The sequence below is a fragment of the Notechis scutatus genome, chromosome 1 (genome assembly GCF_049901735.1).
Source record: "Notechis scutatus isolate UNSWTSFEM ecotype Mainland chromosome 1, rNotScu1.2, whole genome shotgun sequence".
Taxonomy (NCBI): Eukaryota; Metazoa; Chordata; class Lepidosauria; order Squamata; family Elapidae; genus Notechis; species Notechis scutatus.
The window spans coordinates 51,393,176-51,414,797 of record NC_142009.1 but is presented as its reverse complement, the minus strand read 5'-3'; the positions used below and the strand labels follow the sequence as shown (position 1 = coordinate 51,414,797).

Genomic DNA, 21,622 nt, shown 5'->3' with positions numbered 1-21,622 from the left:
CTTATTTTACCTTAAAAATGAAATATTACGCAAAAAATGATGTACTGTGCAAATTCAATCTGTGAAAAAAATGTGTGTATCTCAAAAGCTGGGATTTTGCTTTCCAAACCCAATAACCCCAATGATATTTGTAATATCTTGCCTTGTTTTTTGTTTTGTGTCCTGGAAATTCAATTCAGGAACTATATTCCTTAAAAATCATTGCACTTTTTGAATGGGTTAAATTCAGATGCTACATTGGTTTTGTTTTGCTACAATCATCAATCCCACCCCTCTCTCTCTTTAACTTCAAATGGCAGGCAGAACTGAAAAGTGGAAGTCTGATTTTCCTACTAAATAATGGCATTGTCTCCACACGTGTGAATCTCTGGTTAGGACTATCTTACTGTGATGGAAAGTGGAATAAAATGATTTTGTCAAAAAGAGGATCGGTAGCTTCAGCAAGGATGAATGAATGGACAGACCATGTGATGGAACCTGATTTGAAGCAACTATTTGTAAACTCTCCAGTCTATCTTGGAGGGACTCCAGTTGAGATCCAAGAAACATTTAAAGACCTGGGCTTAGAACAGGGTGTGTATACATGGAGAGTAGGAAGCGGTTTGCACATTAATTACATGTTACACATATTTATTGGAAATGTTTATAACTTGAATCAAAGTTTGCATGGGGGCAGGGAAGAAGAAATCAGCAAATTTCACTTAGATTTGTGTTAAGTGGAAATGTATCCATGCATCTTGCATCCCCTCCTGTATGTAAGTAAGTAATATTTATGCAATTACTTAAATAGGACCACTTAATATGTTACACTGAATTCCATGCTACTTTTAAAAATTAAATAATTAATAATATTTATTATACTATTACTCATACTTAAGTTTAACCAATGTAACTAACAATAAATATTTCAAAGCTACACATACAAATAGACAATCTCTGGTGTAGAGATGTTTTGTTAAAATAATTTTAAATAAATTTACTTAATTTATAAATAATATATAATATCACATGTATGCCAATTCAAAGAGCCAGTCTGATGTAGTGGTCGAAGCACTAGGCTAGAATCCCTGAGCTCCTGAGTTCAAGTCCCATCTTGGACACAAAATCTGCACAGTGACTTTAGGCCAGTCACTCTTTTTCAACTCTATGAAGCAGCCACGAAGAAACCAAATCTTGCCAAGAAAACTGCAGGGACGAGAGTCCAGGCAGCTGCCAGGAGATAACACTGACTTGACAGATTAGAATTCCAGAAATGTATACTTATTTTTTGCTGCAAATGTTTCTGCCTACTCCAAAGTCAGAAGGCTGGGAGATGTTACTAGGTCACCTGTAACTGTGATAGTATATACTGGGCAGAATGGGCATTACATCTTTAAATGGTGGGACAGCTCGATACCTAATATAGATACAGCCTTTTAGTCCCTTGCACCTAAATATCTGACAACATGTAATGCCAAAATTTGGTCAGTGTAATTTAAAAAATTGAACTATGGGAAAATAATATGCCTAAGTAATTAACAATGATATTCCGCACATATCCAAACTCAAATTTTCTAAACAATTAACCTGAGAAATATTCATTTGAAATCCTGCAAAAGAACATCCTCTATAATAATAAAAAAAATCACATTAATTTGAATTTGTATTTGAGCTACAATTTAAAAATCAATCTTGTTGCATATTTTTTTTTGCTGACCCTTCCCAAAAATAACATGAAGCAACAGTGTTACGTAGGCAAACAGACGTGTATAGAAAGTTTAACATTTAAACTGTACAACTGCACAATTAAAATGTAGCGCTGTAAGAAGTAAAACGTGCTTCTTAATTAACAGCTGAAGCCCTTTACCTGCCGCTAATCCCCTTACTATTTGCTAGGTTTTGGAGGCTGCATGAAGGATGTTAAATTTACACGAAGTGCTGTCGTTAACTTGGCATCTGTGTCCAGCAGTGCTGTCAGAGTCAATCTGGATGGATGCCTATCAACTGACAGTGCTGTAAACTGCAGGGGAAATGACTCCATCTTAGTGTATCAAGGCAAAGAGAAACATGTATATGATAATGGTCTGCAACCATTTACAGGTAACACAGTGGCTCCTTCCTTATAGGTATGGTTTTTGTTCACTTTGCGGTGATTCTGGATTAATTTCTCTCTCTGTGCATCTATCTCTTTCTCTCTCATATCCTCTCTCCCCCTTCCTCCCTCAAGAATATTTATATCGGGTAATTGCTTCTAATGAAGGAGGATCTGTATCTAGTGCCTGGAGCCGTAGTCGCACAAGAGAATCAGGTAATTAATGTTTCTGCATAGTGTTCCCATATGAAGTCTTTATTTAGGTTGCCAATATGTCAGTATGGACATATTTAGATTGGCACTAGCAAAACACAATAAGCAAGTAATGCAGAATTGTTCTCTAAATGCAGTGAATTTTACAGTTTTGCTGGCTGCGGACTGGTAGCATATAAGCAAGGAGGCTAGAGTTTGGACATTCAGTTCTTTTTTTCCTCAGATTTTTATCCTATCTTTTATTTTTCAAGGCAACAAACATACCACTACTTCTTCCTCCTGTATTTTCCTTCAAAATAATCTTGTGACATTGGCCAGTTACTCTCACTCAACTCAACTCAACTCACATAATCTTGTGAGTTGAGTTGAGGGAGAGTGACTGACCCAATGTCACACAGCTGGCTTTCATGCTTAAGGTGGGACTAGACCAAAACCTTAACCATTACACCAAAGTGTCTCCCCTTATTTGTGCCTTATACTTTTGCCTTACTTTTATAAAAGTAATAACAAAATTCCATAAATGTATTTTGAAAGCAATTTCCTTCTGGACTGCACTTTGGAAAAATTCAAAAAGCGCCCTAGAAAGATATATGACATCCTTTGCTTTTTCCATTCCACCCACTGGTCAATATTGATCATATTTCTTTGGGGGTTTCTGGGTTCAATTTTTCTCCTTAAAAAAAAAAAAAGGCAGAATTGGAAGAGCACAGTTGGAAATATCTGTGGATCAGATAACAGATAATCAGAGTTGGAAGGGACCTTGTAGGTCATTTAGTCCAATCCCCCGCCCAAGCAGGAGACCCTACACCATTTCTGACAAATGGCAGTCCAATCTCTCCGTGAAAGTTTCAAGTGATGGCGCTCCCACAACTTCCGAGGGCAAGCTGTTCCACTGGTTGATTGTTCTCACTGTCAGAAAGTTTCTCCTTATTTCCAGGTTAAATCTCTCCTTCTTAACAGTTTCCATCTGTTATTCCTTGTCTGGCTTACAGACGCTTTAGAAAATAGCTTAAGCCCTTCCTCCCTGTGGCAGCCCCTCAAATATTGGAAGACTGCTATCATGTCTCCCCTGGTCCTTCTCTTTACTAGACTAGCCAAGCCCAGTTCCTGCAACTGTTCGTTGTATGTTTTAGCCTCCAGTCCCCTAATCATCCTGGTTGCTCTTCTCTGTACTTTTTCTAGAGTCTCAACATCTTTTTTATAATGTGGTGAACAAAACTGGAAGCAGTACTCTAGGTGTGATCTTACTAAGGCTTTATAGATTGGTATTAGTACCTCCCTTGATCTTGATCCTATCCCTCTGTTAATGCAACTTAGGATTGCATTAGCTTTTTTGGAGGCTGCTGCACACTGCTGGCTCATATTTAGCTGGTTGTCCACTAAGACTCCAAGATCCCTCTCACAGTTACTGCTATTGAGCCTGGTTTCACCCAGTCTTTATGTGTACTTTTGGTTTTTCCTGCCTAAGCGTAGGACTTTACTTTTCTCTACACTGAATTTCATTTTGTTAGATATGGCCCAGTGTTCTAGTCTGTCAAGATCCATCTGGATCTTGAGCCTATCTTCTTGGGTGTTAGCTATTCCTGCCAGCTTAGTATCATTTGCAAATTTGATAAGTTCCCTTTGTATTCCCTTATCTAAGTCATTAATGAAGATATTGAAGAGTACTGGGCCTAAGATGGAACCTTGTGGCACCCCACTGCTTACTTTCCTCCATGTAGACTTAGACCCATTAAGGACTACTCATTGAGTATGGTTTGCCAGCCAGTTGCGAGTCCATCTAGTGGTGGTACTATCTATTCCACTTTTTTCTAGCTTACTAAGAAGTAGGTTGTGGTCTACTTTGTCAAATGCCTTGTTGAAATCTAAATATATTATGTCCACAATATTTTGCTGGTCTACTAATTTAGTCACTGTGTTGAAGAATGAAATAAGATTGGTTTGGCATAATCTGTTCTTCACAAACCCATGCTGACTGCTAGTTATTACTTTACTTGTTTCTAGGTGTTGGCAGATCTGTTTTTTTATTATCTTTTCCAGTGTCTTCCCGGGTATTGATGTTAGGCTGATTGGTCTATAGTTTCCTGGGTCTGTTTTTTTTTTCTTTTTTTGAAGATGGGAACCACATCAGCTTTTTTCCAGTCCTCTGGTAGTTCCCTGGTGCTCCAGGATTTTTGAAAGATATGGTGCAGTGGTTCTGAGATGACCTCTGGCAGCTCCTTTAAAATTCTGGGATGTAATCCATCAGGCCCCAGTGATTTGTTTTCATCAAGATCAGACAGGTGTTCTCTTACTATTTTTTTGCTTATTTTAACTTTTATTTCTGGTCTGTCCTTTACAGTTATGTTTTTGGTGGGTTGAGCTATAGTTTCTTTTTGCGTGAAGAAGGATGCAAAGAATGAGTTAAGCAGTTCTGCATTCTCTCTGTTGCCTGTTATTTCCTTGCTATCTTCTCTCTTTAATGGACCGACTGTTTCCTTGATTTTTTTTCTTGTTATTTATATGTTGGAAGAAACTTTTTTTATTATCTTTGACTTTTGTTGCAAGTCTTTGTTCGTTCTTATCCTGACTTCGTCTTTGCAGATTCTGGCTATCTGCTGATATTCTGCCTTAGTTGTATGTCCTTCTTTCCATTTTTTGTACTTGTCCTTTTTTTTCTTTCAATTTGCCAGAGAGATCTTTGTGCAGCCATGCTGGTTTCTTCTTGGATTTCTTGTTTTTCTTTCTCAGTGGTATTGTGCTGGTCTGGGCTTCTATGATCATACTTTTTAGAGTTTCCCAAGATTCTTGAGTTGTTTTCCCCTTTAGGATTTTCATCCATAGAATCTTTCCCAAGTTCTCTCTGAGTTTATTGAAATCCAAGACTCTGGTGTCATTATGTTCTGTTGCTTGTGTTTGTGTTATGTTGAATTCTAGTATGACATGGTCACTCTCACCCAAGGTTCCTGCAGTTTCAACTCCCTCTATCACTTCTTCTCTGTTTGTAAGAATTAAGTCCAGTATGGCTGTCCCTCTAGTTTCACCCTTTACCTTTTGGACAACAAAGTTGTCAGCTAGGTTGGTTAGGAACTTATTTGATTTCTCACTTGGTTCAGAATTAGTTTTGCAATTGATATCAGGATAGTTGAAGTCTCCCATTACTATTGTTGTGTGTTTCCTGCATATGTTTGTTAGTTGGCTGGCAAAAAGGACATCTATATTTTCTGCTTGATTGGGTGGTCTATAATGTACACCTATGGCCATGTCATTCTTTTTTTCTTTTATATTGACCCATATGCATTTTAGGAGATTTTCATCTTTGGTTTCATGCATTTCTGTAGCAATATAGTGATCCTCTTTTATGGGATCTGTTGTTGTTTTTTGATAGTTTGTATCCTTCTACCAGTATGTTCCAGTCATGGGTTTCATCCCACCAAGTTTCTGTTATTCCAACTATATCATATTTACCTTCATGTATTCATAGTTCGAGTTCACCTTGTTCGTTCCCCAGACTTTGTTCATTTGTATATAGGCACTTGAGATCTTTATGTGTGACATTGTGTTTACTGTCTACATAACCTGTGTTGTGCCTGCCTGCCACCTGTTTGATTAGTGCACATGGTATGGCACTCACTATTAAATGCTTGGTTTTGGTGGGCATCAGGGTTGATAATCTCACCTGCACAAACATCTAGTTTGCATGCACTGGTATCCTTATTAGTTTTAGGTTGCTGGGGACAGAAATGTTTTGAATCCATTAATTCTCTGTCCTCGCTGTTCAGTTTAAATGTTTATCCAGGAAATCTGTGAATTTAATGCCAAGTAACTCAGTCCCTTTCTTTGATGAATGCAAACCATCTCTTTTGTACAGTTTTTCATTGGGCCAGCTGTAGACATCATGACTAACAAAACCAAAGCCTTCCCTTTTACACCATTCCTTTAGCCACACATTAAACTCTGCTACACGCTGTTCTTTCCCTTTTTGTTCCTTGTATACTGGTAGAACCTCTGAAAAGATAAGCCTATAGCCCATATTACTAAGTTCATACCCCAAGCTCTGGAAGTCTTTCTGAACAAAAAGTAAATCCTTCTGGGACAGATCATTTGTACCAAGATGTATAATAACATCAACATCACAGTCCTTGCTGGCATTCTTGACTATCTTAAGAATACGCTTCTTGTTTCTGCTGGCAGTAGCACCTGGTAGACACCTGACCTCTTTCAAAACCTCATAATCCTTTCCTAAATTTATATCCCTTACAATTGAGTCCCCAACCAGAAGGTGGCTTCTCTTTTTGGATGTCTTGCTCTTCTTGTGTGACTGGTGTGATAATACCTGATTCACACTTTCTCCTTTCCAAAGTCAGTTCTTCTTCTAGGACCATGATCCCCAGCTTACTTGAGTTATCATTATCACAACTACCTTGACTTGTCACTTTAGTGTCCCTATTAAGGTCAGCAAGGGCATTGTATCTGTTATGCTGGGACACAGAAAAAGCTTTGAGTTTATGGTCCACAGCTCTCACCCTGCCAGATCCCACGGTTGTCCATACTGCCATTTTCCTGTAGGGTCTTTGTAGTAGTGGGGGCTGGTAGCATGGCAGTTCAATAGATGGCTGGATTGGGCACCTAATTTCTGCTTGGAGAGCACAGATTAGAGATTCTAGATAGGTAATCTGTCCATGTAGACTGGTAATTAACCTTAGACTGTCTACTATTGACCTCATCCCTTTCCTAAGAGGTCTGTAGGGGCGTGCATAAGCGCACCAACGTGCCTACCGTCCCTGTCCTATTGTTTCTCTTATTCTTCTTTTATTTTTCTTATATGTACCCATTTCATGTATTCACAACTATGTATACACTTATACATTATCTTGTAAACAATTGGCAAATCAAATAAATAAAAATAAATAATTCTTTTACAAAGAGGACAGTATCCAAGTTTGAAAAGAGTACTGCGAAAGACAGCTGTAAAACAAGTATTATACTGAACTAAGCCGGTCATTTTGAAATAAAATAAAATCACAATCTCAAGCACACTTACCCTAAATGTCTTATTGGTATTCTTGGTTTATAGTTATATGATTCACGCGCCATTAGGCGCGCGGGCCACTATCTTTCTCCTTTCTACTCACCTTCTGCTTCCTTCACAAGCAGCCAGCAGCTCCTCCCACAACCTCTGGGAATTTGAAATGCTTGGCAATTGGCATGTATTTATGATGGTTGCAATATCCCGGGGTCATGTGACCACATTTTGCAGCCTTCTTACAAGCAAAGTCAAAGGGGAAGCCAATTCACTTAACAACTACATTACTAACTGAACAACTGCAGTGATTCACTTAGTAACTGTGGCAAGAAAGGTTGTAAAATGGGGTAAAACTCACTTAAGACTTGTCTTTCTTAGCAATGGAATTTTGGACTCAATTGTGATCATAAGTCGACAATTATCTGTACTCGATGGTTAATGTATTTGTAAAAGAAAATATTGCCTTCCCAATCTAAAAAGTTTAAAAAGTAATTTAAAATGAGTATTAAAGTAAACACTAAAATCATTTAAACAGATAATTCAGAAGGGATGATTCAGAAGGGATCACAACTTATATTTGTGGAAAAACATTTCTTCCCACAGCTGCTATCTGCAAATAGACTTCTCAGCCTATTTGCAAGAGGTAACAAAAGTGCATAAGTCACAAAAGCTGATTTCAATATGTTTTTGTCAAAGCAAAGGGTTTTTATTTGCAAATGTTTTGCTTATACAGCTTAATGCCACCATGTGGTCGACCATCCCAAAGCGAGTAAATGCAGCCATATTTTTGTCCTAATTGTCTGACCAGAGTAAGTTAGACCATAAATTTATATTTACAATCTGACCAGAGCACTAGCAGCTACATGTTCCCAAGGGCTAGAAAATAATTGCACTATTTAATTATTTTTTAGTCAGTTTTGTTATGTCCCCTATGAAAAGGCCATCTGCTATACAGTGCCTTACCTTGCTCAGTGATGTATTTCAGAACCGATAAAACCAATATATTTATGTAGTCATGTCAGCAATCTCATACGCTGTAAGCAGATCTGATTGCTACTTTTAGGAGGCATCATACTTGGAGAACACTTTGAAAAGTAACATATCATTTCTAGGCAGTTCCCTTCTCTCTCCATTGAAAGATTTTTAAAACAAATCTGGGTTGGAAAGCGTAAAAAGAGAAATACTTAAGAAATGCTTCAGCAGTTCTAATCATTAAGGCTCTTGAGTAGATATAGGCATTTATGGGAAAAACCATTATGTATCATTCTGCCAGAGAGTTCTTTGAGCCTTTTCTTTGTACCCTTTGTACAGTCACCTGAGATAAAGTTGTTTCTTACTAGATTTTTACTTGCTGTAACAGTATTTAATAAGCAGATAAAGATTATTAAAAACTAGAATATTTTAGTAGGGTAGCTAGGCTTCAATGAGTTAAGCTCTGACTATTCTTAATGCTTCAATGAAAGTTTGCATTAATCATTTTCCATATATTGTTAAATGAGCAAATTGTTAAATTTGTTACCTGACTTTGATTAATCTCAGAAAGCTAAGCAACATGACACATGGATATACTATCAGGAAATATCATGGTTATAGTCCAGGCAAAAATATTGAAAAGAAAAATATTTTGGAAGAAGGCAGTGGCAAAACCTTGTCAGGGACATGTTCATTTGAACAAGATTTGGCACAGATTTCACATTTATTTTGTAAAGTAAAAAAATCATCTCTGTTTCTGGTTGTTCTTAATTGGTCCAAAGGAAAACATTATATGCAGGTATAAAAAAATAATTAGCCCAACTCACTTTCTGTTGTCTTTGATAGACAAATACTATGGATAATCTGGAATAAAATTAAATACATATTCTATCGAGTTATTGTTGGGAGATGGCCCATTAAATTTTGCTCTGTTAGGAAACATTCAGTATACAAACTGTCTAGGTTTAGTCTAAAACAAAATTTTAGGGAAAGTTTTTGGATTTCTGCTCATGGAATGTAGTATCCCACTTTATAAACATCTAATTATCATTCTTTCCTGGTAGTGTCATTATGCTGTTTGAACTATTAAATTCCACTTCCTTCTCTTTTAAGTGATGTTTCTTTGGTACCTTAACTGAAGAATGAAGAACATTACATATGTAGAGTTCTGATAGTTTTGAAATATAGCTAATGCTGAATGGCTCAAGATGTGTAGTCATATTAAATCAATGCTGGAAAGTTACAACTCCAATAAATTGTATATATGCTAATGGTGAATCTGATTTACTGCAACTACTAAAAGTGAAGAATGGAGCAATAGTCTTCTTAAGTCTGCTGTTCTCTCTGTTTCTCTTTTATTCATTCACAGTACCACAAAACGTGCTGACACTCTCAAGAATTCACAGCATAAATGGTCACAGCATTGAAGTTACATGGGATGAACCAGTTGGGGTCAAAGGTGTAATTGAAAAGTACATTTTGAAAGCTTCCAGTGAAGATGGTTCCAACATATCTGTTGTCAGTACAGAGATTTCTAATACTAGTTCATGTACAGGTATATGCCAATAAATGTTGCTTTAAAACAATAATATAGAGATTAGTTTTTGTGTGTACTATTTATTGGTGAAATGATTTTCAGGAAATGCCATATGAGGAAATGAATATCAAAGTGGCATTTCCTGGAAGTCATTTCACCAATATTTTAACTTTTTCATCAAGGTGTCAAACATATATACAAATATTGCTTATTAATTGTGTGTATGTGCGTTATTCGAAGAAGAACCTTGTTTCAGTAACGATAGAGTGCAGTAAAATCAGGACAGAGTTAGGTAGAGAAGAACTCATTTTAGTAAGGCTCAGATCAAAGAGGAGATGGACTTTGAAAGGATCGTCTGTTTCAGATCACCATTTTTATCAGAATTAGCTAGACGTAAATAAGCTAAAGCCCAGTATTGCAGGAATTTTTGTTGTTGTTCATTTTGTTCATTGTGAAATTCAGTTTGTTTCCCATTAATGTGACTCTTGGAACCTTTTTAACGTTAATTCTGAAACTGCAAAATATATATGTTAGAAGGCTGGCTTGCAATCCTTTATAAGTAGGCGTTATATCACAGATGCTTTTTTATTTCAGTATAATGGAACTCTATTATCGTGCTTGCTAAAACACATCTCTCTAGCGTACATTTAAGCTTATTTTACATTCAAGGAATATGTCCACAGAATGAAAAGGCTGGGCAATTGCCCAGGTGGTAGGGCAATTGCCCATTCCCTCTGCATTATCTGATTCTGTTGCTTTCAGTGTGGAAATACTGATCTAGAAATTGCCTGTTGTAACTGGCAAATTGAGAAGAAACAATGATTACACTGAAAAGCTGATTCTGTATGGTGGAGCTGGAATGTCAGGTTATAACCCAGAAAAGTGTTTATTATAAAGGCAATGAAAACATAATGAGTATGATATACTGGAATGGCAGTAAATCAAGGCTAGGTTGATGGATGCACATAGATAGAAATTAGATTAGGATAGATGATAGAAAGAAAGATAGAAAGATAGATGGATGGATGGATAGATAGATAGATAGACAGACAGACAGACAGACAGCAAACTGCACTCCTTACTAGCACTGATGATGTTACCTAGAGTAATGAAACATTTACAAGAAAACAAGCAAGCTCAGAGAGCACCAGAGACCTCTCATTTCAACCCTGAGCTATAAATATTCTGATGATAGATAGGTAGGTAGGTAGATAGATAGATAGATAGATAGATAGATAGATAGATAGATAGATAGATACATACATACATACATACATACATACATACATACATACATACATACATACATGATGGATAATTTCAGCAAATAAGTCTTTAAAAAGATGTCACAGGAGTCCAGGGTTTACTACTTGTTCATATAACAGTTTCTTTTAATGGATCATATTATTTTGCTTGAAAAGAAACATGTTACAGATTACTTTTATGTTTTCATATTTACTGAAAAGGGGACAGGTTTACCCAAAAGAGGCTGGAATATGCTTATGAAAGTTATTGGTGTAGTTTTCTGATGAATACATAGGGCTTGCTGTATTGTCAGTAGATGACACAATGCTGTTCCAGCTATATTAAGGATCTGAGGCACACAGGTGGGCAGAAGACTTTTTTCTTCATTTCAGTGAAGCATGGAAGCCGATCCTGCATACCCGGCCCTGTTGACATGCTGCTCAGGCTTGTCAGTTTAGAGGCAAGAAACATAGAAAATATAAAAGGAATCTAAAACCATGGTTGAAGCCATTCTTGATATAAATTAAGCAAATGAGGGAATAGTAAATAGTAAGTGCAGTGTTTCATCACAAGACTCATTCTCAGTCCTGTGAGATCTAACCAAGGCTTTATTTGATGCAACATGCTGATTCCAATAACTTTCAGCAAAATTGAAGGTGTTCATAAAACCAGTAGCTATTGATTATCATTGCCAGTGACTCTACTAACTTTAAACCTCTTTTTTATGCTCTATAAAAATTATAGAGCAATGGACCATTCATTGTTGCACTCCCTATTTATTAGAGAGTACAGCATCAGTCTAGTAATCAGTCTAGTAAAATGCTAAATTGGCAGTCTAGTATCCAATCCTTTGGAACTGAAGAAGGAACTTTCTTTGGTGTGACAGTCTTCTTGAAATAATGTAGGCTTTATTCATTTGTTTTGCAGAATGAATTTCAAATTTATAAGTCACCTTGAATGTCCTTTTTCAGACCAAAAATAGAATCCAATGAATCTATTTAATCTTCTGCAAGCTTATCAATATTTTTACTCTACAATTTCTTAGACAGCTCTTAAAAATAAATGTGGCTTACATAGGCGATGGTGATAGAAATTAGTATGTTAACTTTCCTTTGAGTAAATGTAGTAAGATGTATTTTTGACTTGTGGGAGATTTAAAGTACATGAGGCAATTTCTTATTGATTTAGAGAGATGGCAAAACTCAAGTTAAAAAGTTTGAAGCTTTGAAAGCATTGTGGCCAAATAATGTTTTCCAAGGACTTTTCACTTCAGCTACCTAATTATACCAGTTTTACTTGCTGTTTGCTTAAATTCACATGAACAGATTTTTGTCAGCACAAATATTTGGAGAATGACAGTTCTGATATCTCCAAGATAATTCTGAACAAACATCAGCATTTTCTATTTATTGCTCACTCTTCCTCATTGATTGTATTATTGGTTTAAATTGTATCAGTCATCATTTTTGGCAATCAGACAAATAGGTTTTGAAATTAAGTGACATTAAAGAAATGTACCTTATTTTCTAAACATTGGCTAGAATATAAATAAAAACTGAACACCTGTTCTTCAAAATGTCATTGAAGTTCCCATAAGTTTCAACCAGATTTGATACGAAGAGAAAGAGATGGGGGCAGAAAGAGAGAAAGAGAGAGAGGAAGGGAGGGAGGGAGGGAGGAAGAAAAAGAAAGAAAGAAAGAAAGAGAGAGAGGGGAGAGGGAGGGAGGGAGGGAGGGAGGGAGGAGGGAGGGAAGGAAGGAAGGAAGGAAGGAAGGAAGGAAGGAAGGAAGGAAGGAAGGAAGGAAGGAAGGAAGGAAGGGGGATCCTTGGGAAGCAAAATTGAAAAACTCTGTATATACTGGTTTATTGTCCATTATCTTAGCGGCTTAAATACCAAGTCAATATTTAATAAAATTCTCATATCAGTTGACATATGCAAGCTGAGTATGAGCTTCTGTTTCTGAAGAGAAACTTCAATGATAGGAAATCATAGACCCAAGACAAATTGTAAATGTATTCCTATTGCCACACTCGTGTTTTAAGACCTATAATAGGTACCAAGGCTTCACATCTTGTGCCTTCCACACAGCAACTCTCATTCATTCTCACAACAAAGGATGCCATGACAGACATCCTATGCAAGTGAGCAAGGAAGAGAAAAAAATGAGAACATATACACACACAACTTATTTAACTATTATTTGATGAACAGAGCAGAATTGGTTGGGTTCACCTATTGTACAAAGCCAGAAAAATGAAACATTTTCATGTAATGTGTGCTTACAGCCAAAGTAATAATAATTTATGTAGCTGTCTCTCATGGGTTTCCTCCATTAACTCATTCATATCTACACAAATTTTTCTCTCTGTTTGTCTTCTATTATCTATCTATCTTCTATTATCTACAGTCTGTCTGCCTGTCTCTCTCTCTCTCTCTCTCTGTATCTATCTACCTATTTATCATCCATCCATCCATCACGTAACATTCTTCCATATCTAATAAAATGTTCTATCATTCCTTACAAATAATACTTCTAGATCAGGGAAGATATTTGTCTTCCCCAGATGGCTAATGTCATCCAGAGGAGCCTGTTTTTCTCTTGAGTATCTAATGGGCAGTTTGACTGATGTTTTGATCATTGCCTAGAATGTCACAGGGACTTTTGCCCTTATGCCTCAAAGTGCACCAATCCCAGACTATTAGCTTTTGAAGGAACTTTTGAAAATGAAACACCAAAAGAGACACCTAGAATACTATTGAAGGAAGGTAAAGATTGAATTTGATCAGTGACGAGCATCCTCATATTGCATCTGCAAGATGGTGGCAGCAGTAGAGGCAGTGTGAGGAGCTCCAGCGGGCACGGGCAGTGCCAGGCAACAAGCCCTCTAATCACTGCGGGTCCAGCCGGCGAGGTGGAAAGCCAAACACCTGAGACTTGCCAGCAAGCCAGAAAAGAGCTCCATTCCTCAGCAAACGCTCAATTCAAAAGTACTTGGAGATCTCTGATTCCTCCCAGTAAAGAACTCATTCCTTGGTGGGCACTAAGCTCAGGAGCACTCTATTCAAAAGCGCTCAATGATCTGCGACTTGACCCATCCTTACTAGAAGGTAAGGCGGTGGGGCTCGCCAGTACCGGGTGGGCTCAATGATCATCCTTGCAGGGCAGTGAGATGGTGAGATTCATCCCATCCTTGCAGGGCGGTGAGCACCAGAAGTTGTGAGTCAGTCTTCAGATATTTGCAGCCAGGGTGTGAAACAGACTGCTTCCCCCCTGCCACCCCTCCTTCCCTCTTCCCTCTTCACCAAATTGCTAATCCGGACTTCCTCTTTAAAAGGACGGTGACTTTGGACTTTCAATAAGTAGGGAAGTATTGTTATAACTGAACTCCTGTGAAGATTGGAAGCAACTTTTATTTCCTGTGATAGAAGCAGAAGTATATTGAAGCCAGGAGCGAATGCTCAATACAAATCTGAGTGTACATAGTAAAAATATAAACAGTTCAAATTGCCAGTGCAAGACTATCTTTCTTTGTCTTAAAAGCAACAAACTTTGAAAGTGTATTTAAATTAACTAGGAGGGCCAGAAATCCCATTCATCAAGGGAAAACAAAACAAAAAGTTTCCTGTTGCCTCCCAGTGAATTGTTCTGTTTATCTCTGCTGAAGAAGGGGCCAGAGATTCCCCCCTTCAACATCTTTGCATCTTTACTATCTCAAAAATTCAATCTACAAAACAAGAAAGAGAGTGTAAACCCTTGCTCATTGATTGTTTTCAAACAGCCCAGGAAAAGAGGCCTCCTGCCAGTTTATTAAGGGTTATAAACCTATTCTCAGATATCAGCAACAGCTAAGCAAAACAAAGCAAAGCATTAACCCTTTACTTACCAACTCTCAATACTACTTCATACTACTTCATTACTTTCATTATCTCAAAAAATCAATTTCTTTAAAATAATTAATTTTTATCAAATGATCAATTGATTTATTGTTTTTATTGCTTAGTATGATTGAGTGTTTAGTGCATATAGTGTAATTACTGAATATTTTATTAGTAAAATCAGTGATTTAGTGAATTTAATTGACAGTGTGTTTAGTAATTACTGTAATAAATTAGGCTGTTTGTTGCTTTGCAAAATTATTTGATTAGAGTGATTTGAATAACCAATTGATTGATTGATTGATTTTTAGTAATAATTAACCCTACTTTTGATTTGTTCTCTAACATATCAATTAACATTTATTAATTACCAACATTCATTAAGTAACTGTCTACCTATCACATTAACTAGCTGTTTTAATTGATTACTGTATTATTGCCATTGACCCTGCCAGCCAAAAACTCCAAACCAAAACAAAAGAAAAATATCTCTACCAATGACCTCCCAGACTCCTGCACATGTTTCAAATGTCTTGAAACCATCAATGAAAGCAAAATTTACATCAAATGCCGCCTATGCGATAATCTAGCCCACCCTGCCTGCTTAACCGCAAGCAAAAGCCTAGCTGATATGGTTAAAAATTCAGATACATTATTTTATCTATGTCCATCATGTTCTGCTAAGCTAAACAAACTGAGTAACCTACCTGACAAAGTTGAAAGCATAGAATCACTCATTCACTCAATAGAAGAACGCTTAGCAACATGTTTTGAAACAACTATACAAGCAAGCCTAATTTCTCTTGAAAAAAAATACAGCACAGATAAGTGAGTACCTATCAGCTCAAAATCAAATCCCACAACAACCACAACCACTACCTCAACTACAAACACAACTACAACCAAAAATAACCACCAAACCACAGCCACAAACAATTACTATCCCTTCAAATAATTCCACAAATAATATCTCCTTACTCATCAGAGACATCATGGAACGTGAACAGAAACGTCCAAATGCCATCTTATTTGGTCTTGAAGACACCAACGAATCAGATGACATCACCAAAGTTCATGATATCATAAACAAATCAAATACAACAAACATCTCTCCTGAAGATATCATTGAAATAACCAGAGATGGCCATGGGTACAAATACAATGACGGCTCTGTGGCCCCAAGATTTTGTAGAGTTGTGTGCAAAAATGAGTCCGGCAAACACATATTCATTCGTACAATAAATGCCCTTGCAAAAACCAATCCCTACCACAAAAAACTTCGCTCAAGACCAGACTTATCCATACTGCAAAAGAATCCGCTCCCGTGAACTCCGCGCAGAACTCAAAAAACCATCTAGACAATGGAGAAAAGGACCTATACATTGACTACAGAGCTGATTGCATCAAAAGAAAGCCACACAACCCACAACTCCGCATCCAACCCCACCCCATCCAATCCAACATCACTCAAAACTAGGCATGCATGCCCCTAACTACCTCTATTCCAACCAAAACTGGCCTTAAATGCAAGCTACTCAATGCAAGAAGCCTTGTAAATAAAATACCTGAATTTCTCCTCTTACTAAATACGGCTAAATTCAACATTATATTTGTATGTGAAACATGACTCAACGCATCTCTCCCTGACTCCATTACCACAGTAAGAGACTATCATGTTTACTGATCAGATCGTGAAATCCGTAGAGGAGGTGGTGTTGCTATCTTCTATAAAAAGTCCCTACATCTAAAAAGCATCGAAATTACCCAGGAGCTTGCTATTCCTGAGACCATCGTCTGTGAACTGTCTTTAAATATCACATTTCAGTTCTTACTATGTTACAGAACCCCTGATTCTGACATCAAACATGCAAACAAGCTAAATACACTACTAACATGGGCAGCATCCTGCTCACATGCTTTTATCTTTCTTGGTGACTTCAATCTACCTCATATTAACTGGACCCTTAACGAATGTACAACTGAACCCACACATGCAACCTTCTACAATGCAGTAACAAATCTGGGACTAGAACAATTAGTAACCAACAACACTAGATTTAACAATTGCCTCAATCTCATCTTCTGCAATAGTTTGAATTCAATTTACGGAGTACAAATTAAAGAACCCTTTTCCAACAGTGACCACAACATGATTGACTTTTGTCTCGACATACGTCCACACAAAAATCATCACAATGATGTAATCCCCGATTATAACTTCAAAAAAGGCAACTATGATCTTATAAACAACGATCTCTCATCCCTTGATTGGCAATTTCTATTCTCTGGATGCAATACTGTAGAAGACCATTACAACATATCTTTACTTGAAGTCAAAAGTGTCATCAAACTATATGTACCATTAACTACTCCCAAAACCAGAAAAAACAAATTACCTAAAACAATAAGGAAGCTTCAATCCAAAAAGAAATCACTTTGGCAGAAAAACAAATCTGGTCACGTTGCTAATTTCAAAAGCTGATACAAAAATTTATGCCACCAGATAAAAATTGAATGCACCATTTATTACATTAAACAAGAAGAAGACCTTCTATGCACCAATTCCACCTGCGCTTTCTACAATTTTGTAAACAACAAACTAAAAGATTCAAGGTCCATCCCACCTCTGAAAGGACCTAATGATAAAGACTGCAACGATGACACTATTAAAGCCAACCTCTTTAACACATTCTTTGGCTCAGTATTTGTAAACAGCAATGGATCATGCCCAGTATTTCCTAGTCGAACCACAGACAACTACAATGATCTAATACATATCGATTTTACAGAAGACAATGTTGAAAAAGCACTATGCAATCTAAAACCATCTCTATCTATTGGACCAGACGGAATATGGCCTACTTCTTAAAAAAGCTACCCACTGCCATAGCCAAACCTCTAAGCATAATCTTTGAAAATCTTTCAGGACCAGCTACTTGCCAAAACTATGGTCACAAGCCACGGTCATCCCCATCTTCAAAAAGGGAGACCCCAGCCTAGTTGAAAATTACAGACCAATCTCTTTATGCTGCATCACCTGTAAAGTCATGGAATCAATTATTAACCAATCCATCATCCTCCACTTAGAAACAAACAACCCACTCTCTAATAAACAATTTGGTTTTAGGAAAAAACTACACTGCAAAAACATATGGACTACACAACTCGATCAGGGCAAAGCAATAGATGCAATCTACATAGACTTCTGTAAGCCTTTGATTCAGTGGTACACAACAAACTACTCCTAAAACTAAAATTTTACGGTATCTCTGGACACCTGCATAACTGGATAAAAGCATTCCTGTCAAACAGACAACAAATGGTCAAAATTGGGAATGTCCTTTCAAATGCTGTACCTGTCAACAGTGGTGTTCCGCAAGGTAGTGCCCTAGGACCAGCTCTCTTCATACTCTACATAAATGACCTCTGTGATCATATTAAGAGCAACTGCATTATCTTCGCTGATAATGTAAAGCTATTCAACACCACAGACAATACTGCTATCCTTCAAAAAGACCTTCACTATGTATCAGAATGGTCAAACAAATGGCAACTTCAAATCTCAACAAATAAATGCTCTGTCCTACATATTGGCAAAAAAAATCAGAAAATAAAATACAGGCTGAATAATCAAGACCTTGTTGATGATCCAAACTCTGTCAAGGATGTTGGAGTACTCATCTCAAATGACCTAAGTGCTAGAGCCCGCTGTAACTACATAGCCAAAAAGGCGTTAAGAGTTGTTAACCTAATCTTACATAGCTTTTTCTCTGGTAATATTACACTAATAACTAGAGCATACAAAACATTCGTTAGACCAATACTCGAATACAGCTCATCAGTTTGGACCCCATATTACGTATCTGATATTAACACAGTTGAGAAAGTCCAGAAATATTTCACAAGAAGAGTTCTCCACTCCTCTACTCGTTGCAGAATACCTTATGCCACCTGACTCAAAATTCTAGACCTAGAAAACCTAGAACTACACCGCCTTCGGTCCGATCTAAGTATAGTATATAAAATCATACATTGCAATGTCCTACCTGTCAATGAATACTTCAGCTTCAACCATAACAACACAAGAGCACACAATAGATACAAACTCAAGGTTAATTGCACCAAACTTGATTGCAGGAAATACGACTTCAGCAACAAGAGTGGTCAATGTCTGGAATACTCTACCTGACTCTGTGGTTTTTTCCCCAAACTGCAAAAACTTTAACCTTAGACTGTCTACTATTGACCTCACCCCCACTTCTGTAGGGGGCATGCATAAGTGCACTAACATGCCTACCGTCCCTGTCCTATTGTTTCTTTTATATATATATTTATTTTTCTTACATGTATCCATGTATTCATAACTATGTTTTTACTTATACCTATTATCTTGTAAGCAATTTACAAATAAAAATAAAATAAAAATCTTAGGGATTACATTGTGATATAGTTTTCTCATGTTGCCAGCCAACAGCTTTTTCCAACAGGACCAGTATCTTGAAAGAGAGGGATAGATCACAGGATCATCTGCGGATTTACTGAGAGTTGGACAATGCCTAGGTAAGTTCTAGTGAAGTTACAGAAGCAACCTTTTATGCAGTTACTGGGAGAGATTTGAAATTAACTTTGGAGAAAGTAGACAGAATCCTCAGTATTCAAAGCTGAGCATCTGTTTATTAAATCCATTATCTTCCCTGGTGGGTGAGGGCCACCATGGAAAGTCAGCAAGGAGATAAATACATGGTTAGGTCCATGCTGAAGCATCTGCTTCAATAAGAAACTGGGTATTTCTCTGAAGAATAAAGATGACCTTGAAGGTAAACGAGATTCTTTCCCAGAATAATGAAGCAAGATGCACAATTCAACCCCAAAGTAAGCTGAAAGAAAACAATTTAGAAACCTCTGTAATGTCACAGGAGTGGAGGGGAAGAAAAGCATTATTAGACTTTCTTGGTCTGATATAGTAAGGATAATAGATCCTCAATTCCTTGAAGCAGAGCTTTCACTGAGGGGTGTTTCATTTTTAATCCTGAATGTGGTTGCACTTCTTCTTTTTTTAAGTGTTTTAAATTTTCTTGTGTCCTGTTTTAAAATCCACAAATGTGTTATGTATAAGATTTTATTAATTAGCAAATCAGAATGTTGCATATGTAGTAAGGTTAGCTTTCCATGCTGTATAAAAAGTACCTTTTAGAGTTTCTAATAAAATAATGCTTCTTCATATAGGAAACCTTGAAAGTAGAATTTAGGTGTGTGTGTGTGAGTGAGTGTTTGTCTGTCTATCTATCTAATCGTACTGTATATATAAAGAGTTGTTCAAATTTTAGCAGTCTGAGAATTATATATAGATATACTGTATATATAAAGAGTTGCTCAAATTTTAGCAGTCTGAGATTTCTTCTTTTGCCTGCCTTAGCAGGTTGATTGCAAAGCAATTTGCACAGCTGGTCAGGCCTGCAGGTGCTTGGAAATGTGTTAGATAGGTGACCGCCTACTAACGTGTGAGTTAATGTGGTGGACAGGGAAAATCTCAGAGGAACTGAAATTCTGTTGGTTGTTAACTCAGGTTGTGCCAATAAATCAGAAAACCATATGGGTAGGATTACTTGTATTAGAAACATTTGTTTCCTTGATAGAAAAGATTATTTTAGCTTGAAAAATATGTTTTATTGTTGTTAAGGTGAAGGCTGCAAATCATATATATGTGCACTATACTTTCTAATACTGAAAAGATAGTGCTTATTTTTGAAGTAAAAATATGGTTTGCCTTTCTCATTTTTCATTTCCATTTTCAACTTAGATCTTCCATACTTACTTCTTTTTATACTCTTAACGGTAAAAAGATACTCACACGAACCCCTTGAAATGTGTGTTTTACAAGGCCAAAAACACTAAAAAATGTTTTTGTTGGGTTTCCTTTCTTTATTCAGCATCTTCTCAAAGATGATGATAAGAAAAGAAATGCTTTAATTTCTTGTGTACATTTAATGTTTCATATTTCCGAGTTAGACTTAATGAATTCCAGAGATGCTTCTGAAAACAGAGATTTTCAGTGTGTGATACAAATAGATGCACTATTTCTGCATTTAAAAATAATGTGCCAACTGCAAAAAAGCAAATCACATGGATTTTTCGGTAGCTGATGTTTATTAATGGCTGTGCATCTTCTAGAGTGTCAGCAAAGTACAGGCAAAATAAAGAGAGGTTCAGAAATACTGCATCATAAAGCACATATTTCATAGAATCTGCTATCATAAGATGTAATGGCAGCCACCAGCATTAGTGATTTTAAAAAAACGATTAGACAGATCCATAGAAAGAAAAGCTATCAATACCCTATAGGTAGCTATCAGAACTATTAGTCATTATAGCTATATATACCCAGCTACTAGATCAGGAGTGAAATTCAACCATTCTTGCACCATCTCGGGAGAGGTGGTAGGGATTATTTTAATTGATTGGCCCCACCCATGCCCGCCTTCTTTCTTTTAGAGACTGAGCTCTACCCCCATGCCCGCCTACCTTCTTCCTTTTAGAGGCTGAGTCCCACCAAGCCACACCCACCATGCCATGCTCACAGAGCTGGTAGGGAATTTTTTGAATTTCACCTCTGTACTAGATTACCTCTGAATATCAGTAATTCAAGAGTAGAGATGCAAGGATTGTTTAATTCATATTCTGCTTTTAGGCTTTTCCTAGGC

The 21,622-nt window shown here is 37.0% G+C and overlaps 1 protein-coding gene across 2 annotated transcripts in view; it reads left to right on the top strand.

Moving 5' to 3' along the window:
• Positions 1-21,622, top strand: part of USH2A (usherin) — a 502,972-nt gene that overhangs the window by 159,793 nt on the left and 321,557 nt on the right. For both annotated transcript variants that reach the window (XM_087963894.1, XM_087963886.1), the window contains exons 27-30: positions 300-573; positions 1,876-2,079; positions 2,207-2,287; positions 9,631-9,816. In XM_087963894.1, coding sequence (XP_087820020.1) covers positions 300-573; positions 1,876-2,079; positions 2,207-2,287; positions 9,631-9,816 — 745 coding nt within the window. The remainder of the gene's footprint in view (positions 1-299; positions 574-1,875; positions 2,080-2,206; positions 2,288-9,630; positions 9,817-21,622) is intronic.